General features: G+C 36.0%; 2 protein-coding genes across 7 annotated transcripts in view; one reads left to right on the top strand and one right to left on the bottom strand.

Annotated features, from left to right (window-relative positions):
- LOC119727552 (oral-facial-digital syndrome 1 protein-like) overlaps positions 1–2,410 on the top strand; it is a 33,059-nt gene extending 30,649 nt beyond the window's left edge. For 2 of the 4 annotated variants that reach the window (XM_038199473.1, XM_038199474.1), the window contains exon 25: positions 230–2,410. In XM_038199473.1, coding sequence (XP_038055401.1) covers positions 230–278 — 49 coding nt within the window. In that variant the 3' untranslated portion in view covers positions 279–2,410. The remainder of the gene's footprint in view (positions 1–229) is intronic. The other 2 variants (XM_038199472.1, XM_038199475.1) reach the window with 2 other exon arrangements.
- On the bottom strand, positions 2,172–20,897 carry LOC119727554 (proteolipid protein DM beta-like). 3 transcript variants are annotated; one of them, XM_038199477.1, is made up of 7 exons: positions 20,469–20,897; positions 11,730–11,916; positions 10,501–10,660; positions 8,777–8,918; positions 8,044–8,132; positions 5,950–6,015; positions 2,172–5,609 (listed from the first exon to the last, which is right to left on the bottom strand). In XM_038199477.1, the coding sequence occupies exons 1-7, from the start codon at positions 20,473–20,475 to the stop codon at positions 5,442–5,444; spliced, it is 819 nt and encodes a 272-aa protein (XP_038055405.1). In that variant the 5' UTR covers positions 20,476–20,897; the 3' UTR covers positions 2,172–5,441. The 3 variants fall into 3 exon arrangements, with proteins under 3 accessions (XP_038055405.1, XP_038055404.1, XP_038055406.1); XM_038199476.1 differs by having other exon boundaries at positions 11,730–11,919; positions 20,469–20,887; XM_038199478.1 differs by lacking the exon at positions 20,469–20,897 and adding an exon at positions 12,940–13,170 and having other exon boundaries at positions 11,730–11,919.
- Positions 20,898–22,853: the final 1,956 nt, after the last annotated feature.

The following is a 22,853-nucleotide window of genomic DNA, read 5'->3' as shown; positions in this document are numbered from 1 at the left end:
AAACTTTCCAAGCAAAATATTCACATCTGTGAATTCTTTAGTGTGTTACTCAGGAAACTGACGCCAATAAAGAAACAGAATCTATGGTTGATGTGTTTTGACACATTCATTATCGCTAGGATGAGACATCACTGCGTACTGCAATCTTTAGTTTTTGGAGTGTTTTTGTTTGTTTTGTTCAATTATTTTGTAGAATTCATGATCCACATATTGATATGTCTTTGTGCAGCACGAGCCATGTGTCAAATGATTCGGAGGATCCATTTGATGACTGGTAGTATGTGCTTCAATGAATCATCACAGGTGTGTTGGAACTGTAATTGTCATTCTGTCAAAACTAATGTAACATAGCTCCCATTAAATGTTAGGTCCTTGTTAATGAGTAGAAAACTACTTCTATTATTCATAATTTTAATTAATCTCAATTGTAATTGTTACATCAGATATGTGTTGGTGATTGTTTTTGTGAGTTGAATTTGAAGCTGTTATGAAAATCCAACTGTTTGTCATAAATGGCATGTCATTACTGAAGGATATCAAAAAAAATGTTAGTTGTGAATACTTAATTTTTGTCTTCTCCACAAACATATGTCCGATTTCTCTGGTAATTTAAAATCACCCAAGGCCTTCATTTTGGTTAAATACGACCTACCGGCATGCAAAGTTCCTTGTATCAACTGATTTCCTTTTTTTTCCTTTTTGTTTTTACTTCTCTTGTATGCGACTAAAACTGACAAAAACCCAGAGTGTCTTGTAAAGCTTGGGATTTTCTCTCAGTTTATGTGACTTCTCAGTTGTATGCCTGTATCTATGAGATGAATAGTCATCATGAGCATATATGTCAAAGTACTCATCTTCCTAGTGACTTGTCTCAGACAGCATGTCAGTGACTACGAGTTACTTGTTGGTTTTGCCATCAGTCAGCTATAAACATCTGTCATAAAGATTCAATTGTTGGTCCCTTTTTTTCTACGCTGCATTGACGTTGATGACAGGACTCCCATCATACAGGAAGTTGGCTGTTTGTTGATGTGTTCTGGGCAATTTTTCGAGACAACAGGAAATCATTTGTGCTCTTTCAAGGTTGCATGATTATTGAGTATGTATAAATGCATTCCAGTGATACTTGGCAGTGGCAGTTCTATCAGGCTGTAAGGATTATGCAGAGAAAGCTGAATAATGGCTTGACATTTTTCATTTTGTTTTCGTACAATTGCATGATTTTATTTCTACTTCTGTTGCTTTTAAAATTACTTTATTTTGTTGTGTCTTACATGTCTGTTTCTGTCATTGTATTGTTAATAATAAGTGGAAGTTTTGTAGTGATACCGTGGACAAATTATCACTTTTGAGGGGTATAGAGGTAATTTTGAGAACTCGAGAAAAAGTAACACGCTTTCTCACCACTGAAACCGCTGAAAACCTACCACAGTACTGCAAGCTTGAACTCTTACCTTGAAGCTACAATTCTTTATCAGATTATTAATATTTATCGTTTTCTGTTTCTTGTGCTTTTTAAGTACTTTTACATTTTCAATTGTATCTGTTTCTTTTTATTGGTGCATGTTTTATGCTGTTCAGATTTATTTGTATCAGTTGATTTCTCTATTGATGTTTATTGCTATGCATTTTATTAATTATTGCTTGAATACATTATTTGTTTTCATTTGGATATATGTTTGCTGTGTTTTGATTTAAAGTACCACTCAAGATGCGAACTTTTAATTCTATGAACACTTTTTGTCTTTGATAATCCACTGAAAAGGTTGTATAAGACTAGTCAATTGAAGGTGTTGCTTGGTATTCCTCCTGGATGTACATTTGTATGCTGTGTAATCTCAGAAAGATGAAGAATCGTCTCGACTTTGGGCTGTATTTCTGGATAATTGACCCACGTGAATTACTAAAGTTAAAGTGCGTCATCATGTCATAGGTTACGGGAGACATTGTTGTTTTCCACTCAGGATCACCTTGTGGAATTTGTTGTCTGAAGAACCATTCATGCAGTTTTGCCTGTGTGAGGTTGAGGTCCAGCAAATCTTTGAAATGTCCCGTTATAATTACATGTACTAAGCTTTCTTCGTCGATTTCCTGGAAAAAAAGAATTACCGATCAATTGTAATGTAATAAAGTCTGAATAATTATGATTTGTGAACACCCAACACAAAAAGTTTAAGGTTTTACAGACATTTATTCATAAACAGCATAAGAATAAATGCAAACTTATTTGTACAGTAGAAATTCAACTGAAAACACTGCATGTTTAGATTTTAAATAAAACATTATGCTGTATGTTCTGTACAGTCTAAGAAAGAAAAATATAAAAATTAACGACATTTTATTCAGAAATGAACTTGTTTGTGGGTGACACATTGCTCTAAAATAAAATGTTTTACAAAACAAAATAATATTCCCAGCCCCTTTTTTGTTTCGTTTCATTTTTTTGTTTCCTTTTATATTTTGTTTTGACAAATTTAAACGCATAAATAAAACCAGAAATTCTTAATTTTACTATTAACAATTCTGGTGTCTAAATATTATCAACAATTTGTATTGGAATTGTTCGCAGTTTTTCTATGTTTCAAACTTTATTTTCCGTTTTTGTTTTAAACCTAGATATTTTGGAGCGCAGTTTGAAGCTTGAATAGAACGTATACAACATTCTCTAAATTAATATCCGGTTTTCCTGTTTGAGTTCACAATCCCTCTTGAAAAAAAACCTTCAAGACTAAATGTCAGTATTTGCTATTTCAGATAAAAGAATTTAAACAGATATATATATACAAAAAATAATTTCCTTTTTAAAATTGCGGGAAAGGCAGCATTGAAAATCATACATGTAATCAGTCTTTGTACTTTAGGTTGTCATTGCAAGAGAGTTGTAAACGAAAATCACGTAGCCACAATTAATGTGCATTTATCGTCATTCTAAAGTGATACAGCTTAGTTTTAACGACTAGTTAGCTTGAAGGTGAAATGAATGCAAAACCTCAAGATTTACTTATAATCGTTAACACCGAGATCCAAAGCACCATCATTGCACCACACATTATAACATGTTGAATACTGTACTTGTAGTTCATGTACGAACAATTTGACCAATTACACGTAGGCCTACCAATTTATTCTAATTTGGTTCACAATCGCCACTTGCCAATGATATGCGTTTTACTTTATACTTGTACATTTACTGTCAATACACTACCGAAAAGCTTTAAAAAGCTGAATGCATCAATAGAGTTGTATTCACAAAAGTGTCACAAATTGTACCAACTTTTATTAGTAGTTCTATAGCTTACTAAAACTGGCTTTATATCATGTCAAAGGTTTCCGATTTTCTGGTTGAAGCCATGATTTGTCAGCTGGAATATTAATTTCGCCAACAGGGAATATCCCAATTTAAACTGATGCTTACTAAGTTACATCATCAAAGATATTATCTTTTGATATTTATCTCGATCCCATCCCTTTTTTCCACCCTGTGTTCAGCCGTGCGAATTCCTCCAAACTCCTTTATCAATTACCACTTTGTAGGCGGAGTTTCGGGAAGGGATGAGAAGAGCGTTACCCCTCACAGAAAACAAGTTTTTTTGTGTGCACATTTTCCAGCAATTGTTTTCTACCTAAGCGTCGACCAGATTATCGGAGATCTTCTACGTTAAATCTTACGGTTGTCCTACATCTACATTACTGATGACAAACATTTCACTTTGATCAATCACATAAGAAGAGTTAATACGTTCTATTAAGAGTGTCCCAAACGAAATTGACGTCATAATTTTGTTTTAATTTGCATGGTCATTACGTTATTAAAAATGTTGATTGACCGCATTGCATTGACACAAATGTGAATTCAGGAACAACGAATAATCATCACAGTGTGTTATCTGTATTATTCTCACCAATATTTTTGGAACACCCTTAAGATTAATGATAACGGTACTGGTTCACTACAAAGAATGGGAAAGCACACTAAGTTTCACGAAAAGGGGCTTCCCTGAGTGTCATAAAAACCTGTTTATATTTGACAAGAAAGATGATCACCCTGATTCTGCACTGTAAGGATATCAATTAGAATCGTGTTTAATTTGAACATGCATACAAATCCAGCATCCTAACGCAACGTCTAATTTGTCACAGTCTCCCTGTCAGCCTAAAGAACCGTAGTAGGTTTTCTTTTATGATAAGTTTAATCGGTAGGTCTTCTTTAATGATGAGTTTACGTATTTCTTTTCTACGGCGGGCTTGGGAGGGATAGGGCTATTTTGTCTGCCACATTTTTTTTCCTTCTTTTTTCCCCTTATTTCCGGCGTATCTCTTAAATTCTTAAAATAATTTGAAAAGAAAAACCTTCGAAAATCAGGTATTCACGAATTAGCAATCTTCGAAAGAAGATTTTATCGGGAGTGGGCGCAGTTGGGACATCTTTATTGTAATATAATAGAGTGTAATATAGGAAAATCAGTTTCATACCATAATATGTGAACTGTGAATGTACATGCCAAACCCATGTGATAGAGTACTACCCGATACGGATAAGTTTCAAAGGACACTTAATTAAGTCATGATAAAAGTTTACTTTGCCTCAGCACAGTTAAACATTCACAAACATTCATTAATCTAATATACATATAATTTAATGATAGATAATTACACGTCATAGTAATACAATATCCATAGAAACTGAAAGCTCGTGTATTTTGTTTAACTTTCACGACGATTAATTAATACGATGTAGCCGAAATTATGACACGCACGATTGTAATTTCAACTTCTACAGCTAAGGATTGGAGACCAAATATTGAGAGACGTAGGGGAATCTGTATAAACATGATATATTCTAATTGTCCTATTATGACTTGTAACAATCCAATTTGTGCGTATCCATTCATACAAACGTTCCATTTTTGATAGAAATAAGGCTCAGTCCAATTATAAGGCTACTCCTCTTAGAGTGTAATCACCAGCTTCATCTCAAAACAAGAGCTAGCTACTTCACATGAAATCTTGACAACAAACCACCCTGTATAGCTAGCCTCTATCTTGTCATAAGTATACCAACTTTTAGATTCACAAGCCTGCGTCTTAAATTGAAGTTAATGTAAACTTCTACGTATATGCTCATGTGACGCCAGTTTTGTATCATCTAAAGCGAGCACCGCAGTTCACATGTTAACTTTCAGTTGACAGAAAACTCTTAGCCAGAAATCTCGCATTATTAAGCGCACCGTACCACTCTGAACGCAATACATTATACAACATAAAGTTGTATCTAACAAATGCACCACAAGCACTCACAACTAATCAAGTTTCACCTGTAGGTGTATATGAGTCCCCTAGATCTCATCCTGTATTCACCAGGTATCTTGGCCATGATTTTCTGAGTCTGATGATGCAGTTCCTATCCGAACTACGTCAATTTTTGGTCTCCTAGCCTCGCTTCAGAATCGTGTGCTTTCATCATGAATATTTAGTGGTTCTTGCAATGGGATATCAGCATCACCATAAGCACGACGGTAATCATTGCCATACTTACTACGAGTTGGATGATCACCACTCAGCATTTTCTGATAGGTGTGGTTAGCAGATAGGGCCATCAAGAAGTGAATCTGTACCGGGGGAAAGTTAATTTATCACAGTTACTGTTTCGCATGATTTAGGGAATAATTCTAATCCAAATAAAGTTTATATCATTTGAAATTTTAATGCATTAAAATTGATCGTCAAAACTCCTGACCTCTTTTAAGAGTTACAAAATAATATGCCCTTTTATAAAGACAATTGATGAGTAAAATAATTAAGGAAACCGAGTATAACTGAAGTAATTTAAATTTTGGTTGGCTTGTTAGTTGTTTATTTCTATCATTAAAATTCACTAATCCATACAATCATGCATGGAAATAAGCGCAGCAGTAATGTAGCCCGTCCTATAGTTCTGAGTAATCTTACCAGGGCAATGACGATCATGATACAGGCAGCCATAGCCAGAAAGGACGACAGCCAAATGGATCCATTCTGTCCAAGAAAATCAAATTTGGGGTTATTTTTCTTTCATCTGGGTTCTGGGTCAGTTTCAACAATCCTGTTAGTTCACCTGCAAAACGTGCTGTATCGTTCACCGCTGCAATTACAGTAACCGTTATGTGCAATGCATATTTCTGAATTTAATTTGAAATTAAACCCAGCACATACGCATGTGCCTGTAGATATCGACCAAGCTGCCGCATGTGATGAGTTTTTGCTAATAATTGCCAGTACTACGACATATTGCAAGTGAAATATTTAATTTTGGACCGGGCTGCTGTAAATAATTTTTTGGTGTTGAAAATTACACTCCGAACATGTTGTGAAGGGTTTTGGTTTGACTGAAGCAAGTTGTTATTACTAATCTCGTAGGACGGCCCGAACGTTGGATTAACGGGGAATATCCAGGGTTTTCAAACATGCGCCCAGACAGGAACGCATTACGATCGCCCCCACCCCCCCGGGTGTTGCGCACGCATCCTCCGCACTCCCACCCTGCTGCCGTATGCATGTGCATGCAGGCCAAAATACGACGTAAACTTGGCAGAAATCCTAAAATCGTGTGTAGTATAATTAATCTACTAAGTTAACTCTTTATAGCCCCTTTAGAACGGACACCAAAGAATTATATATTTATATTATAAAACACAATATTTGGACATTTCTTTCCAGAGTTCAGACCGACCCATATATGAAAACGACATACTTAATTTTCTTCATGTTTTGATTGTGCATGATCAGGTCTTTAATGTACATTATAAAGCACTCTCATACTTTGGTGTATTGAGATATGACATTTAATTGACATTAAGATGACGGGTCACACATGTCTGGCTTCATGATACACCTGATACATCATCAAACATTTCAATTATTGTTTTAATATCCCAGCAATTGAAGGACTTACTTCATCACAGTAACACTGTTAACACACTCAAGATATATTCATGTTGTTTGTTGGTTTTTCGTCATGGTAAATTTGTTTTCAACCACTCTGATATGAATTTTTTTTCAATATCCTCCTAATTGATTGGTGCACCTGCTTAATCGGATAAACTTGTGATATTATCTACGGAACTTGCCATCATACCAAATTCATCAGTGATATATTTCCGTGATGTTTCACTTGAATAGGTTACAATAATTAAAATTAATCAAAGCATTTCGAAACATTCATCATATATGATGTGATATGATTTTTTTATTTAGACAGCAATCAAAATAATTATGAATGTCTCATGATTTTGACAGGATATTATGCAGTATTAAAATCTTCAATTTTGATATTTGACGTCAATAAGGCCAAGCAAACATACACATTCCTCTACACCCTACAAAGTAATTAAACAGGACGAACAAATTCCTGTTAAAAATGCAGATGAAAAACGTGCATTTTGCAGAACCAGTTGGTTTACTGAGACTTTTAGCACCCAGTTGGCTAATGCTTAGCCTATATCGTGTCAGGTATTAAAGCAACTGTTTTGTGTGTGATAGTTTTGAAGTTTAATCTTTCCTCGAGGGTTTAGAGCGGGATCTCAGCCTCTTTATGAAAAGAATTTGCCAACTATTCTTGATAGTATTGATGATGAAGTCTGTCCCCGAGGCTACAATACGGGACTTTATAGCCTCTTAAATAATGGGGCCTGCTGCTAAGGCCTTCTGGACAATTGACATGCTTCATTTACTCATAACCTGTGAGCTAGATCCATGCTCTCAGCGTCCCAACGAAAGAATCCGAGTCACATTTTTTTATGACTTTCATCTTGTCTTGATGCAACTCTTTAAAATAATGACAAACAATTATAACACGTAGTTGACATACAACTTCAATTTGTGTTCGACGTGAACAGAGTACACTGCTTACGATATGGATGACATTATAAGCAATAGTCGTGGATTCGACTCCCGCCGTTCATTCCCCTGGTGATATTAATTATAACAACCACTAATAACATTCAGTTTATAGCTTTTCTTTGTTTAACGATCCATATGCTTATCATTAAGAAGTTGGTCCCTCACATTGTCACAGAAGCTCTGAAGCGAATTTCCACACACCGGCTCCATAGTAGTGTTTTGGGCAGCTGCGGTCTTAACATTTCCAGTCAGACCTGCACAGACATTATCATGGTTACAGGAATAAATAAAAATACGATATATATATATGGCACTGAAAATGAAAACCTGGCACACCGACATAACTGTTTCATAATTATACCTGATAATTTATATTTGTTTTGAGATCTGTTTTTACTTCTCGGTAGAACTGCCAAGTTGACATTGACCTATTAGTCTATATGTTAGACAGTATCTCAGTAGCCGAGTAAAGGTCAAGTAATTATCCCGATGTCATTGCCTGGTAACCTTCCCAACCTTCTGTTTGACAGATAGTATGCCCGGGGATATCACAACCTCGAGAATACCACATGAGCCGTATCTATTGAATTCTCCCGCTGTGATGTGCATAACAAATCGTCATACTTGAGAAAGCTAGTCAGCATCCTTTGGGAGCGGTCTCGAGTGTAAATCTGGACAGTAAATGAAGATGCACTGAGATGTGACTTTATTTGTATCGAGGGACTGAGAAAATATTTTGATTCTAAAATTAAACATATTTTATGGCATTTGGCCACCCTTTAAATAGCCATGTGGTGAAAAACATCGTTACCCAAATACGTTTAACAAGAAAAACGGCCAACTCTTTCTGTTATGCCTTCTTATGTTTGGTTCTCTGCAAGATGTAAGCGGAACTCACCATAGTGACTAAGATCAATACAAGATGATGGTGTGATATTCTTGCAGTAGGAACGAACCATCAACATGAATGTAAATGGCATGGCCAAGACTACAGTCAAGGCAATCCACACACCACACACCACATAGGTAACCATGATTAGCTAAAGGAAGAATAAAGCAAGTCAAAATTATGATAAGAATGGCTTTGACAACAGCGGAGAAAGGATGCTTAGTCTACCCCCTATTTGCATTGTAAAAGGAAATTTGACATCTTATTTTGTCGTAGCGGGCTAGAATAATTATAATGTAGTCACACGTTTACATTAAAATTTAATCAGGAAATGGTGTCCACAATCCTTGCTGGGTGATTTGACAGTTAAACATTCATTATTGGAGATGCAAAGTGTGCATAGCTGGAAGGAGTTTTGGAGTTTATCAGAGATAAGCTTGAATGTACCGTATTTTGGATCAAATTGGTTAGTCTTACTTCACAAAGGACAGTCGTGTGACAGATGTCAAGCAGAGCTGTATGACTAGGGACTCGAACTTGACTTAATTGACTCATATACAACTCTATCAATTAGTGACGTCCAAGTGAACATTGTGTAGGTCACGGTAGGACTGCATGTGCACATGTACCACTAGCTTTTTTTTAAATTTTATTAAAGTCCACGAATCGCATCTTCTGATGTACTATCATAAAACAACAAGTGATAGAAATCTAACAAAATAGAAATCGACAGGTTTTGAATTATCTGGTATTAAAATAACATACTGTAGAAGTGATATAGATCACAACAAAGTTATAATAAAATGACTTTGTACATGTTTTTTTGTGGATGGGAGGGCTTTTGAAAGTCAAAGTGATTTCTTGTCATGACAGACACAACATGACAAATAGCGCACTCATATTCCTATATTGCCGCATTTCAGTTGCAGTATAATAATTTCCTCAACACGATCTTGTTGTTGTTGCCTATAGCACAATCTCTGACCATGATCTCATAGGCTTACAGGTGCTAGCCTTTTTCTTCTTGACTTTATCACCGTTGTCATGGCTCAGGTTATGATCAATAGCTCTACCCCGCTGGATATTATTCTAAATTTACCTGGCAGTCAAAACAAACGGCGTTAAAAAGACGAAAGAAAAACAATTTTGCGCTGACTGAAAGTTGTTTTCAGGGCAAATAAATTTCAGTCCATAATATTACACATATGAAATTATTGATATTTCGTAGTAATAATAAGTCATTTTGCCATCGTATTAAAATGTATGTTGAGAACAGTTATATGTCTGTGCATGGAGATAATTGATATCCATCAAGTATGTTTTATCGCGGGAGTAATATGAAGCATATGCTATAGTAATGGATGTATGTTCAGTGCCGTGTATCAGTACTGTGGCGTATTGCAATGCAATGTTCACCGTCACTGCTTGAGTCGAGTTTGGACGGCACGATTCATAGACCTAATTGGATTCCAGATTCGTTTATTGATAGGAAAGTTCATCTTGTCAAACGAGTAGGAGTCCTCAGAAAGAACATGTGAAGCGTGTGGACTAATTGAAAGAAAACAATTCAGTCGGGACGCGGACAGGCAAAGGCTGTCTGAAAAGAAATGGTTCTCCATGCTACGATGGAAACAAATGGGGCAGCTAGACGTTATTATTTTTATTTACTCAAATTCAATATCACTTAAAAAAGTATTTCACTTAAGTCAACTTAAACCAACTTGCAGACTTACTATGTTGGTGCTGCAGGGACCGATACATCTGACATGTTCACTTCCACATGTATTTTGTCCAGAGGGACCAGTTGTAAGACACGCAAACACCAGCAGTAAGATGCCATAGAGACCCATCACGGCTACAGCACCAATCAAAACCCAGAATAATGTACCGGTGCTGTAATAAGGAAATAACCTAAGATTACTTTTGGGAAAGGAGACGGTGATTTCTCAAAATATGATATCGAGGATTAGAAGCCATACCTTTACGTGGTAGGTCTATAATCACGAGCAGTAGGTACTGAAGGGAATTCAACCTTTGCAGATGTTTCAGCGTACAATCTTTTTTTAAATCAGACACTCGTGCAGTTTGTGCAGCTTGGATATTTTCTCCTGTTTTCTTTCTTTCTTTCTTAATTCCTACTGGAATAAAATTGTAGTCAATTAAGGTTTAAACATAAAATGAAAATACGAGACTGTGTTTTCAGGGATGTTCGTGTGTAGCTTTAGAGACACTGTCAGGAACATTTACACATTCAGTTTTGTGAATAATTAAGACAATCAACGATGAGATGATCAATGACTTGATTTAATTTCATTAAAAGTCACTATAATGGTAAAGCTCGAGAGCAATTTCATGAACTTTTAGGTCTAATTCTGAAAATAACTGTACGCCTACGTTATTTATTATGCTCAAAGATTGTGATCAAACTCCCTTTGCCCTTCTTTACGAAATTCGCAAATGAGATTTCACCTGATCCAATTTGAGAATAGGTAATGGAAAATACTGGAGCTTTATCCAATAAGGTTGCGCTTTAATCTCACACATCAAGCCAAATAGCATCATAGTTCCATAATGTCACACCTTGAAGCAGTATAGCTCGGGTCAGAATCGAAAGGAATTGCTTATATTATGATAATGTCTAGGCCGGCTTAATTGTAACAAAATAGGAATTGGGAATTCTCTCTCAGAACGGTCTAATAATTAGTCAAAATGTTTGTTGAACATTCACTTGTTCTTTGATGGCTTTGAAAGCAACACGTTCCTCTCAACCCATCACAGTGAGGATATTTCACATGAGTCACTTCCTGATGAAGTGACTACAGAGAACTTAGTGTCAGAAATGTCTGCTCATGCTTGTTGGCAAACTAAATGGCACCGGGTACGCAACACTTCACTGTTACGTCGATAACGACATTAGACAGAAACAGCTGAAACATTAAAACTGAAAACTTGACATACTTACCCTTCAAACAATATACTGGTCTTACTGAAATCAGCGTCAAAGCGGAACATCATATCCGCCACAACTTGGATATAGAGTATTTCGTAGGTCAACAGAGCTAATCCACCGGCAAGGAGTAGAATAGCAAACAGTGTACCATACGGTACACGCTTGAGACAACGGCATAGTGCACAGTCACAACAACCTCCTTCTGAAAGACAATAGATACAATCACTTAACAATATACTTCCAGCACAAACGAATTAAATGACATTTCTTTTTGTCTGAAGTTATTATGAACTTTAGAAAATCGACCAATTTAACTAAATTTGTATTCTAAGAATTCAGCCATTGTTAAAGGGAGATGAAAAAATATATGGATCATGCATGGTTAACATTAATTAATTTCCTTAAATTAGATAAGTACTTTGTAATCATAATTTATCGATGACAATACGTTGAAGATAACTTCTTGGGTATCGATTTGTTGTATCTTATACATTTTAACTCTCCGACCAAAATTTGATTCTATTTTTATTTTAATTTCCCTTGAAAATTTAATTCGATTTCCTTCTGCGTTAGTTTTTTTCCCTTTTTTTCCCTCCACATTTTGGACTTTTTCGTTATTAAAAAGCTTAAAACACGCTGTGCTTTGCAGACTAATGAATGAAGTAGGAATAATTTCATTTTAAGTTGATGAGGACAACATTACGTCAAACCAGCTTTTTACATCCTTCACAATAGTGCACAAACGCGAACTAGGTTTTTACAGCATTGACGAATTAATTGATCAATTCTAAATCAGAAATGTTTCAATGAAAACCTCCTAAAGAATTTTAATCATTTTACAACGGAATGTGAAAATAATCTGAAAAAAAAATCAACGGATAATCTTCTTTATCACCACCATCACCATCATCACAGTCAATTTTATCATCATAGTCACTTTTATCATCATCAAAAGTTTTAACCCCATTATGACTTTCATCACCATTACCACCACAATCACCATCACATCACCCCTGCGACCACTTCCAAAATCGCCACCATCAACTTCTTCATCGTCCTCGTTTTCATAAGATAATTTGCCGTCGTCGTTATCACCGCCAACATTGTCTTGTGCCTTCAACAGCATCACCATTATTTACTACGTAAGAGTCACAACTCTTTTCACCATTATCACTGTCATTTAGTAATTGTCACGATCAGCTAATCAGCAAACTTTTCATGCCTTGTTTCTTGGGCGGTCTTTGAGCCTGCAAGTCTCGTCTTTTCTCGTATTTTTCCTTTCTCTTCTGTTGTCTCTTCTCTTCAGTCTTAGCAGCTTCATATACATCCAAACTGTCATCCGATTCCCTTGCATCTCTTGATTGACCAAGTGATGGGCATGGATTAAGTGAGAGATTGCCAGCTGTGAAGTAGCGATGCGCTAGAAACATTTTGTCGAAATGGATGTGTCTTACGAGTTGGTGTAGTAAGGTGTGGATAAATACATGCATCAGATTTCACGAGCACATACTGATGATGCGCAAAGGATGGGGTGCGCTGATGTGCGCTCGATTGGTTCACCGCTACTGTTCTCAGCTGCACCCAACACAACACCTCTCTCAAGCTTGACTTGATTCAGTCGGCCCAGCCAGACATCAGCTCACAAATTACAATTAAAGATTGCCTGACTTGCCTAGGAAATGGGAAATTATATTACGGCAAATTGATAAAGGCCGTGCCGTGTCTGGCCGAAGGGTGCTTATATTATTATAATGATGATGTTGTGAGTTGGTATAGGCCTATAGGCAGGTAGACTGAATACATAGGTGTAGCAAGGTCATAATTGATGTTGGTGTTTTTTTTTTTGGGGGGGTACAAATTTCTTGAAAAGGGCACTCGCACATCCGTGCTAAAATATGGAAAGATTTTTTCTCCAGACACTTGGCCTCCGTAAAATCAAATAGTGGGGGAGTGGGGGGGGGGGGGGGTACTATCTTTCAGTGAGGGCGCTGTTCAAAGCGGACGACCATACACACTATCAGAGAATATATGATGTTTTTTAAGGGAGGCACACGCGTAACATCATCTAGTTAAAGAAGGCACTTTTGGAGGGTAAAGAATGGCACTTGTTTAAAACAAAAAAGGACACTTGTCTAAAAAAAAAGGCAGTCTTTAAAATATTGGGGGGGGGGGACACTTGCTAAAAAAGGGCACTCGAATTGAAAAAGGCAGTCTTCACAAAATATTCGGGGGGGGATACCCCCTCCCAGCCCCGCCCCCCCCCCCCCCCCCCCTTTGAACAATTTCAAAGACTCAAGCGGGATTCCAAGATACTTCCCATCTGTAACAAATCTAATATTGTAGCCGGTAAAGTTTATGGAAATGTTTCATAAATATAAATCTAATTATTATTATTATTATTTCTATTATTATTATTATTATTATTTATTCGACCAAAACTACAAACACAGAGATGGGCCAGGGGCAGCAAAAGTAAAAATACTGTAGTCCGCGGATCTGTTGCCCCACATCAAAGTGCCTAAAAATCATATATAGAAATATATATAGAAAAATTAATATATAAAACATACACAAATATATATAGAAAAAATAATATAAAACATACACAAACAAAAGGAAAACACGTCATTAAACAATGTTTAAAAAGACAAAATTCGCACAAAATGATTACAAACAGTTAAATAAAAAAAATATAATGACCACTTCTGTCTTAACTACAATAGAAGAATAAAACACCGAAATTGGTGCAAATGCAATATGCATGTACTTCCCTTAACCATTAACTTTCATTCGCGAAAACACATTTTTACAATATCGTACATTGTTTACATGACGCATTTTTTATTCTAACCCATAAACGTCATTACGTGGACATAATTCTTTGATAATGATATTCATAAGAAGTCTTATCTAATCGTACTTACCCATTTTACCCCTTAGTATCCTGAAGTGCGTTAAGAGATAAATGCGTAAATGTTCCAAGAACTGCGGTACCTCAATGACAAAGTTTCCAAATGGAAACCATTTTTTAGGTATTGCGGTATACTGTGATGACTGTACCGTACAGTCCATGTTGAACATTCAGTGACTCCTGACGGCAAGAAGTTTCAGAGTTTTTCGACAAACTATAATAAACGCAGAGTGATCTGCCAAGTTATCTGCTCACAAAACACTAATCAACTAGGCTACTTAGAATCTGCGCAAAACATATGACTGTCTTTAAATTTAACCTTAAAATATTGCCAAGAAAGTTGGCAAACTACTTAGACGTTGTCCTATGAAACACGCTTCTCCACTGCTCAAGTAGCCTACTGCGTAGCGGAAGGAATGATGTTTCCGATCTGAATTTCCTTTCTAGAGGGTATTCCCAGGCAAGCAATGTAAAAGGTTATAGACTAAAGTGACTCGGTTAACTCGTACCTAGTATCTGTCATTCCTGCTAGGGATAAAAATAGTCCTTAATTTTGATCACCTCAATACCAGCGGCGTATGCCCCCCCCCTACGGATTTAGATTTTTTTGTAACTATTTCCATAAAATGGTATAGAGAGGTCTGACATAAACGACTAACAAAGAAAACCAAGCCAATTTTTTTTTTACAATGCGTCAAAATGTTAGCAACAGAAAATGACAGCACGCAGATTTTCCCCCTCCCACCCCGACATTGATCCCCCCCCACGTCAAAAGCTGGATACGCCGCTGCTCAATACGCTTTAAAGTTGCCCCCTCATCATATTTGCGAGTTTCAACCCGAATATTTTTTTTAAATTTTTTTTTTCTTGCAATATGGCCCACCACTTATTCACTTTTTAACAATACATTTACGATTGAAGAAATTTGACTCTAAAACGTCTAGTCCCTAGTTTCCGACTGTGGGAGTGAATCTTCACTCGAATAGAGTGATTTTCACTCTTTAGAATTTAGAGAGTAGAGACGCATAAATAATCCAGAATTAAGCCCGTATTTCAGTCAAATTGAGAAAGTTACGGGCGCCCAACATAGAAAAGCAAAATCAGTTAAAATAAAACATACATTATATAAAATTTGTAAGGGGAAAAATAATCGAATTTGTGACGGAGTATATAGTGAGTGCAATTTTCTGTTTGCCCCTGATTTAACCTTTAAAATCACCAACTTGTCAGTATTTACTTTTAGATTGGTTAACACTTACTTTTTGCTCTGATTATTACCTCAAACTAAACAAAAACTTAAATCATTTTCTGAACACCCACATTAACACAAGATTTGCAGAGACGGTGAGGTAGAAATAGCGCCCTCGCACGTCAAGTCAATAATGAAAGGGGTTTCTCTTTTACCCACTCTATCGCAGGAGCGAATAATGCTCAAGCTCTTATTCGGTAGTCATGGTTACGAAATTTATTCGGGAACTGGCGATTGTGTTGGACTATTTTTAGCGCATTGTTAATACAAATAAATGTGAAGGATCTTCTGATTATGCGGTGTACGAAATGCATGCTAGCCTTTCCTATTAGGTTAGACATTGTGCGTTGCAGGTATCTCTCATGGTGTTCTTTTTAATTTTTTAATTTTGTCAAGATGAATGAAAAAAAGGTGCAATCATGCCTATCAGAGAAATACAAAACCATTGCCCATGAACTTTGCCTAAACTCATAAGGTCCATTAAAATGTTGGCAAATCCTACAAGAAGTTTACTAGCGCCCTCTCTTGTTTTGATTTTGCATGGTTGACATGCATCTTTATAGAGAAGAGCACTTACGAGGAAAATAGATATGTCATTTGCTCCTTGAAGTGAGGCATCCATCGTTTGCTATATTAGTCATCACTTGCATCGGTTCGTACAGCGCGTCGATGTGATTATGCAGACGCATTTGTTGCACTACCTGCATAATGTAGCTACAGTCTGTAGTTTATAGCGAAGCATCTGTAATGTACATGAATTGCACTGATCGGAGCTATGCAAAAGTATATGAATACTTTTAGGAGCAGTTTTCTTTTTCTATAGAAAGTATTGTTTTAATGCTTGAAATTTTTACTGGAACGGAATGCGGGTTGCATGTTTGTGCAATATTTTATTTTGTTTTGAAATCTGCGTGAATAAAATTAATCGAAGTGGCCATGTGCTTTGTAAGCAAAGCGGATTTTTCCTGTACTACTTGTTTGAATAATGTAGATCGTTTGTAATTCTTACAGTGAACATTGAAGTTATACAATTCCATAGTAAACATTTGCTTGACCTTAATATAGATAAGTGGTTTTCTATTGGTTGTTTGTCGAGCTAGTTTATTATAAATAGAGATGCTTCATAAAAAAATAACTTTTTGTCACTACTTTACTTGTGATTTCTAGTTAAATTGATTGAAGAAAGTGTTTTGATACTATGGAAAACTTAAAAATAATACTCTTAAAGTTCTACAGGGTGAGTCAAAAAAAGAGGAACACAAACCCCCAAAATTATGTTTCATATTAAAAAAAAATATCTAGCACCAAAAATAATAATGACTGGAAAGCCAATTTCATAAGCTACTTTTAGATGAGAAAATTACTGAAATTGCTCATCCGTTCAAAGAATATCACCATTTAAACACAATGACCCTAAAACCTCTTTCGTCCAAAAATACGATTTCAAGAATCGTCGTCACATTGTCCTCAAACATCACTAGCGATAAAACTTCAGTTTAAAAGCTAATAATATTCAACAGAGTCCTTTTGAAGGCCCGTCTTTTTAAACATGTGGATTTTATAAATCATATAGTTTGCCTAACAAGGGTTGTTAATTAATAAAGATATCATGTAATAGTACAGTTGTTGACAGTTGTTGAAACAGTATTCTGTGTCATTTTCTTTGTTGTTCCAGCAGAGTACACAATATATTGCGTTTTTTGGACGAAACATGTTTTGGGGTCATTGCGTTTAAATGGTGATAATCTTTGAACGGATTGAGTAATTTTTTTCATTTAAACGTAGCTTATGAAATTGACTTTCCAGTCATTATTATTTTTGGTGCTGCATATTTTTAAAAATATGAAATACAGTTTTTGGGGTTTGGGTTCCGCTTTTTTGACTCACCCTGTATTGCGATAACTGTTTCCATGTTCCATCAACAACACCAAACAATAGTTTGAGAATATAAAAAAGAACAAATTAAAAAGGAAACTGAGAAATTCAATTAATCTTGTGAAAGTTTAGACAAACAAAATAATGTGTTAACAGTCAGTACAAAAATACCCTCCAACTTGTTACAAAATAATATTACAATTAGCGATGTACATGATAATGACTGTCAATGTTAATAATTGGTTCAACGATAATTCGATATTAAACAACTATATTGTATTATATATATGTCATATTGTTAACAATGCGCTCTGATGCAGGTCACCGTAGAGGGCGGTCTAATTATAGAATAACAGCGATGTTCAATAGTTCATGCAACGGCCCTGAAAACGATGTAACTATTGCGATAAAAAAACTATCATGATTTGCGTGAGACAAACCTTTTGAATTTGATTTCTTAATTTCGATTTATCAAATTGTGAAAATTGTTTTGTGTCCGCGTATTTGTGAATTCAAATTCTTTCGTGAATTAAAGCAAGAATTTCGATAGGCCTGAGAAGGCTAGAGAACGGATACAGTTTTCAGGGTGATCTTAAATTATAATAAGGTAAAGCAGTTTAGTCTGCCATCTACGATGTTAGCCTCATGGAGTAAATTTGTAGACATGGGATTCAGAGTGTATAAGCTACTTATGTGATTCCACTACTGATTGAAACCTGGATTTACATAACGTGCACGGTTCCGTACATTATATTTGCTTGCAAGGTGACTGTATTGCGTTTCTAGACCTGTATTTGACATCTCATTTTATGGTGAATTCTTAATGAAGTCATTCGACACAAAAAAGGATTACATTGATGACAAGTATAACAGTCATAATACTGATGTTACAATTCAATTGGACCACTTGCGCATAATTATTGACACAAAATAATGCTAGACAATCATCGATTATCTGAATAATTTTTATTCAAAAATTGAAAATCAGAAACGTGTTGTTTCCTGTGACATTTCATAGCCATTTTTTTTTTGTTATATAGAACTAAGTCTACCGATTTTAACTGTCTTTTCAATTAAAAGGGAGAAAGAAGTTGAATTGTTGATCAAATCCTCCAATTTAGCCCGAATTATGCAGGCATTTTGGAGCAAAGTTACAGGTTTGGGTTATTTTGCTGTTTTCATAAATTACTCAGACATATATTTGATAAGGCCGTAACATTTGTTCACTCTTTTTCGGCATTGACCAGCTTCGTTTGCTTATTGCATTGTATTGTATTGAGTTTTTATTCACGGTGGCTCATGATGCATCCAAATGTATATTTCAGAGTCGACAACAATTCATTGTCTTGATATTTCCCGTTGGACTGGTGGTTTAGATTTCTAGTCAGATTAAAATGATCCTTCCCTTCAGGTTCCTGGGTTCATTTCCTGACTTCAACCATAGTGCATTGTGTTGTTATAATACACAATATGCATGCATGGTAAAAGCCCCATAATTACCAACATGGTTATTAGCAGTCATGCAGAACGCATTATTTTGTACAATGCATATAGTTAGGAGTTCATGGTCGATTCTACATGCTCATTATCCAAGTCTGCTTTGCATAATGTATTAATGGAAATAACACCATCTCTGTACACGCATTGTAATAATGTTGATGTTAATGGTTGAAGGTATGCAGTTAATAATTTAGACGCAAGTAACATTTTCTTTTGACAAATATGTTTCATTCGAGGGCACTAAAGGTTGGCTAGCTTGGTTTTTAGATTACAGAAGGCATTAGGGATTAATTACTGATCTGAAATATCTCAAACATTTCGAAGCTCATTAAATCACTAGTGATAAAAGGAGATTGCCAGAAGTACTATATATCAGATATACAGAACCAGTGATAATCGCCTAGTGTGTATATGGCATTTATAATGAGGAACATTGAAGATAATTGATTACAACAAGGCTAAGAATAACATGAATAGGCCCCCCACCTAAGATACAGTGTAAATTGATTACATGTCAGGTCGATAATTCCTGGGGTTCACACGATGCCCGTTGAATGAATATTAGGAAGGAAGAAGGCCACTAAGGCATCAAGTCAAATTATATTATTTCAGATTATCTCTCTATATACATTGATTCTAGGATGTACATTCCATGTTGTAGCCTTGATATATTATATGTCATCACATGTTTTGAATCATTTGAATACTGGACCCATTATGTTTATTTATCACTCTATAAAACCATCAGCTGTCGATAGACAAGAATGTTTTGACCTGACATCAAGTCTGTAATAATACGATTCATGGGAATGTTTTCTTGTTTTTATATTTTCGTCATTCTCATGTTCGTTTCATCATGAAGACAGGAAAACATGAGAGTTTTATAAGACAAACCTGATGCCCTTTCTTTTCAATTTGTAAAATACACATGAACATGATAGTGAATGTCTGAACATGTTATGATCAGATCAAAGGCCTGCGGTTAGTGTGTGGTATAAATATGGCCGCGATATACAATCTATTCATTCATATCGAACTATTCACACAAGCTCACCAGACAATTATTGATCAAAGTCAACCCTACAGTGTGTTCGTGTCAACACAATAGCACGGCGGTGTTTAGGTCAACAAACACAGACCCGCATATCATACAGTACTCATTCATTCGTGCAACTGGTTTTTTTCTCCATCGAATAATAATTTAGAAAACTCTTACCTCCCATGGCTATTGCTTGTAGTGATACTCTGGTTTACACTTGTGGAAGGTATCGCTTCACCACTGACGGAAATCCACAGATCACATATGACAATGAAAGCCGACAAATGGATGATATCATAAGCATCAACACACCAACAGAGGAAACGAGTGTTCTACAACACGTCAATGAAAACAGACTTGAAAATGGCTACATTTGTATTGTGTTTTGGCTGATGCAGTCTGTCAGTCTGTACTCGCTGCACACACACTGCTCCGGTCACACCCAATCCGAGAGCATAATACATGCTTGATTGCGTGGAGGCCACAGCGCGCGTGATTTGCATTAGATGAGTTCACATCGTCAAGATAACCAGGGAACGTCGTCAACACTTATACACGGCTTCAGCCTCAACTCGAACGCTTTTCATATTTTATTCATGCTCCTTGCAAGGCTAGTGTGTCCAGGACCTGGAATTCTTTCGACCTTAACCAGCTTTCAATAATTTAAGGCGGAAAAGCTGCATTTTAAAATAAAACTCTAAATTGAAGTAGAACACAGCTAGGCAAAGGAAAAATATAAATAAACAGGGAACCGAAGTAATTGAGCGGGTTAAACACGAAACAAAAATAGTGATCTAATCTTGTTATGAAAGATGTCATTACAGTGCTAGCTATGCTGATTATAGTAATTAGGGCTATGGGGCAATAGAGCTATACACTTCTCTGAGATTCAAGATAATTATGATGTACATTTGTACATGTTTATCGATAATTACATGCCCTTTTTGGAATATTGCGATGTTAAATTCGAATGTTTTGTTTTATTTGTAATTGCATAACATTCAGTTATGTTTGAATGTATATGCATTTACATTATTTATTTAAATTTGTGCAAATCTTCATATTTCTGCGAACTATCAAATGTTTGTATGACAATTTGTTTTAGGGAAAAAGATACAAACATAAAAATGCCTCTACGGTGTTTCCAGCATTCTTAACATTTTGTAAAAGATATGTGTATTTTTTTTTTCACTCATAAACCCTTAAGTTTGGGACGGAAAACTTGATTGCTCTAACTTCGAATATTCCATTTTTGGAACAGATTTGCAACGAAAAACAAGTATTGCGTCGAATATATTGGGGAGAATTGAGTCAGAAATATCATTGATAAATCAATAAAAAGGCTATTTTTGCCCAAATCGTCTTATTAGTTTTTTGAAAACCGATTGGTGTTCCTCTTTCATCATTCAGCGGTTCAGTGTGCGACATTGGCCAAGTTCGGGCAAGGACCATTAGTCGACTGGTGGTTGATTTGTGACGTACCTTACGCCTGCGCACTGATAGCAACGTGCGAACGTCTCTAGTCAAACGCTGGTCAAAATGTCATCGCAAAACTTCTGGATCCTGGCTCTCTGCTAGCGTTATGAATGCGCGCGGCTATTGGTTACCAACCCCAGTAGGCTGGTTCCAAATAGTCGACTAGCGTAGTCAACCATCGTCGACTAGACAGAGTTCGGGCAAACGTTAGTTAACCATTGGTCAACTATAGTCCTTGCGCGAACTTGGCCATTGCAAAGCTGCAATCAGCTGAATGAGAACGTGTCTCGGCAACGTTTGAATATAAATTGAGATCCTAGAATGTTTCCTCTGAAAACACAGCATTCACATATCTTTAACCTCATTTGGGGTAGTTATTAAGCATCCATCTTTAGATTTTGAGCGCTTTTGTTGCTTCAAATGGGAAAAAAATTACAAATGACAAATGATCTACCCTTCCTTTAATTTTCACTGCTTCAAATTCTCAAGTCCATCATATTTGAAAGGAAACATGAGATAACTGTTTCAATTAATCTTTTCTTTTTTTTCTCTTTTATTTCAGTGCAAAGGCGAAATCCTGACGTACTGGCTCGAGGGACAGGATCCAAGCTACAAGATCAACCGAATCAAGCCACCCAAACAAAACTTGTAAACAACTAGAATATTATCCCAACATTATCTGCAACGCATTTGGATCAGCAATTTTTGGTAAAGAGGCAAAAACCATAACCAGCTATTATACCACAGCGTTTGTAGGTCTACAAACAAATTCAAATTAACACACAACAAATTCAAATTAACACACAATTTTGTGTTCACCAACAGTTTTGTTGTTTGCGAGAACAGCTTTCATTTAGCAACTTTAAGAAAAAGGTTTAGGAAAAAGAAAAAAAGGTTTTGGCCTAATCGCACTCGTACAATGACTAATTTTGATTGAGTCGCTTTTTTACAAAGACTGAAGTATTTTGTAGTCGCCTTATAATCTATTACCATGTGGAAGTTATAACAAACATTCCGTTTTCAATCGAAAACAAACAGACTGTGAGTTCATAATTTTACTGTTGAGAGTCGCTACTTTGGTCAAGC

This window comes from Patiria miniata, unplaced genomic scaffold (genome assembly GCF_015706575.1).
Source record: "Patiria miniata isolate m_02_andy unplaced genomic scaffold, ASM1570657v1 HiC_scaffold_20, whole genome shotgun sequence".
Taxonomy (NCBI): Eukaryota; Metazoa; Echinodermata; class Asteroidea; order Valvatida; family Asterinidae; genus Patiria; species Patiria miniata.
The sequence above is the reverse complement of the archived record's forward strand: the minus strand, read 5'-3'. Positions and strand labels throughout refer to the sequence as shown.

Excerpts from the sequence above, each read along its gene's own strand:
- LOC119727554 (XM_038199478.1), bottom strand. The coding sequence starts at position 13,147 with ATGTTTCTAGCGCATCGCTACTTCACAGCTGGCAATCTCTCACTTAAT. Across the intron at positions 10,661-11,729 it reads ACCAGTATATTGTTTGAAGG|CACCGGTACATTATTCTGGG; the intron begins GTAAGTATGTCA and ends TCCTTATTACAG. Across the intron at positions 8,133-8,776 it reads TATTGATCTTAGTCACTATG|GTCTGACTGGAAATGTTAAG; the intron begins GTGAGTTCCGCT and ends ATGTCTGTGCAG.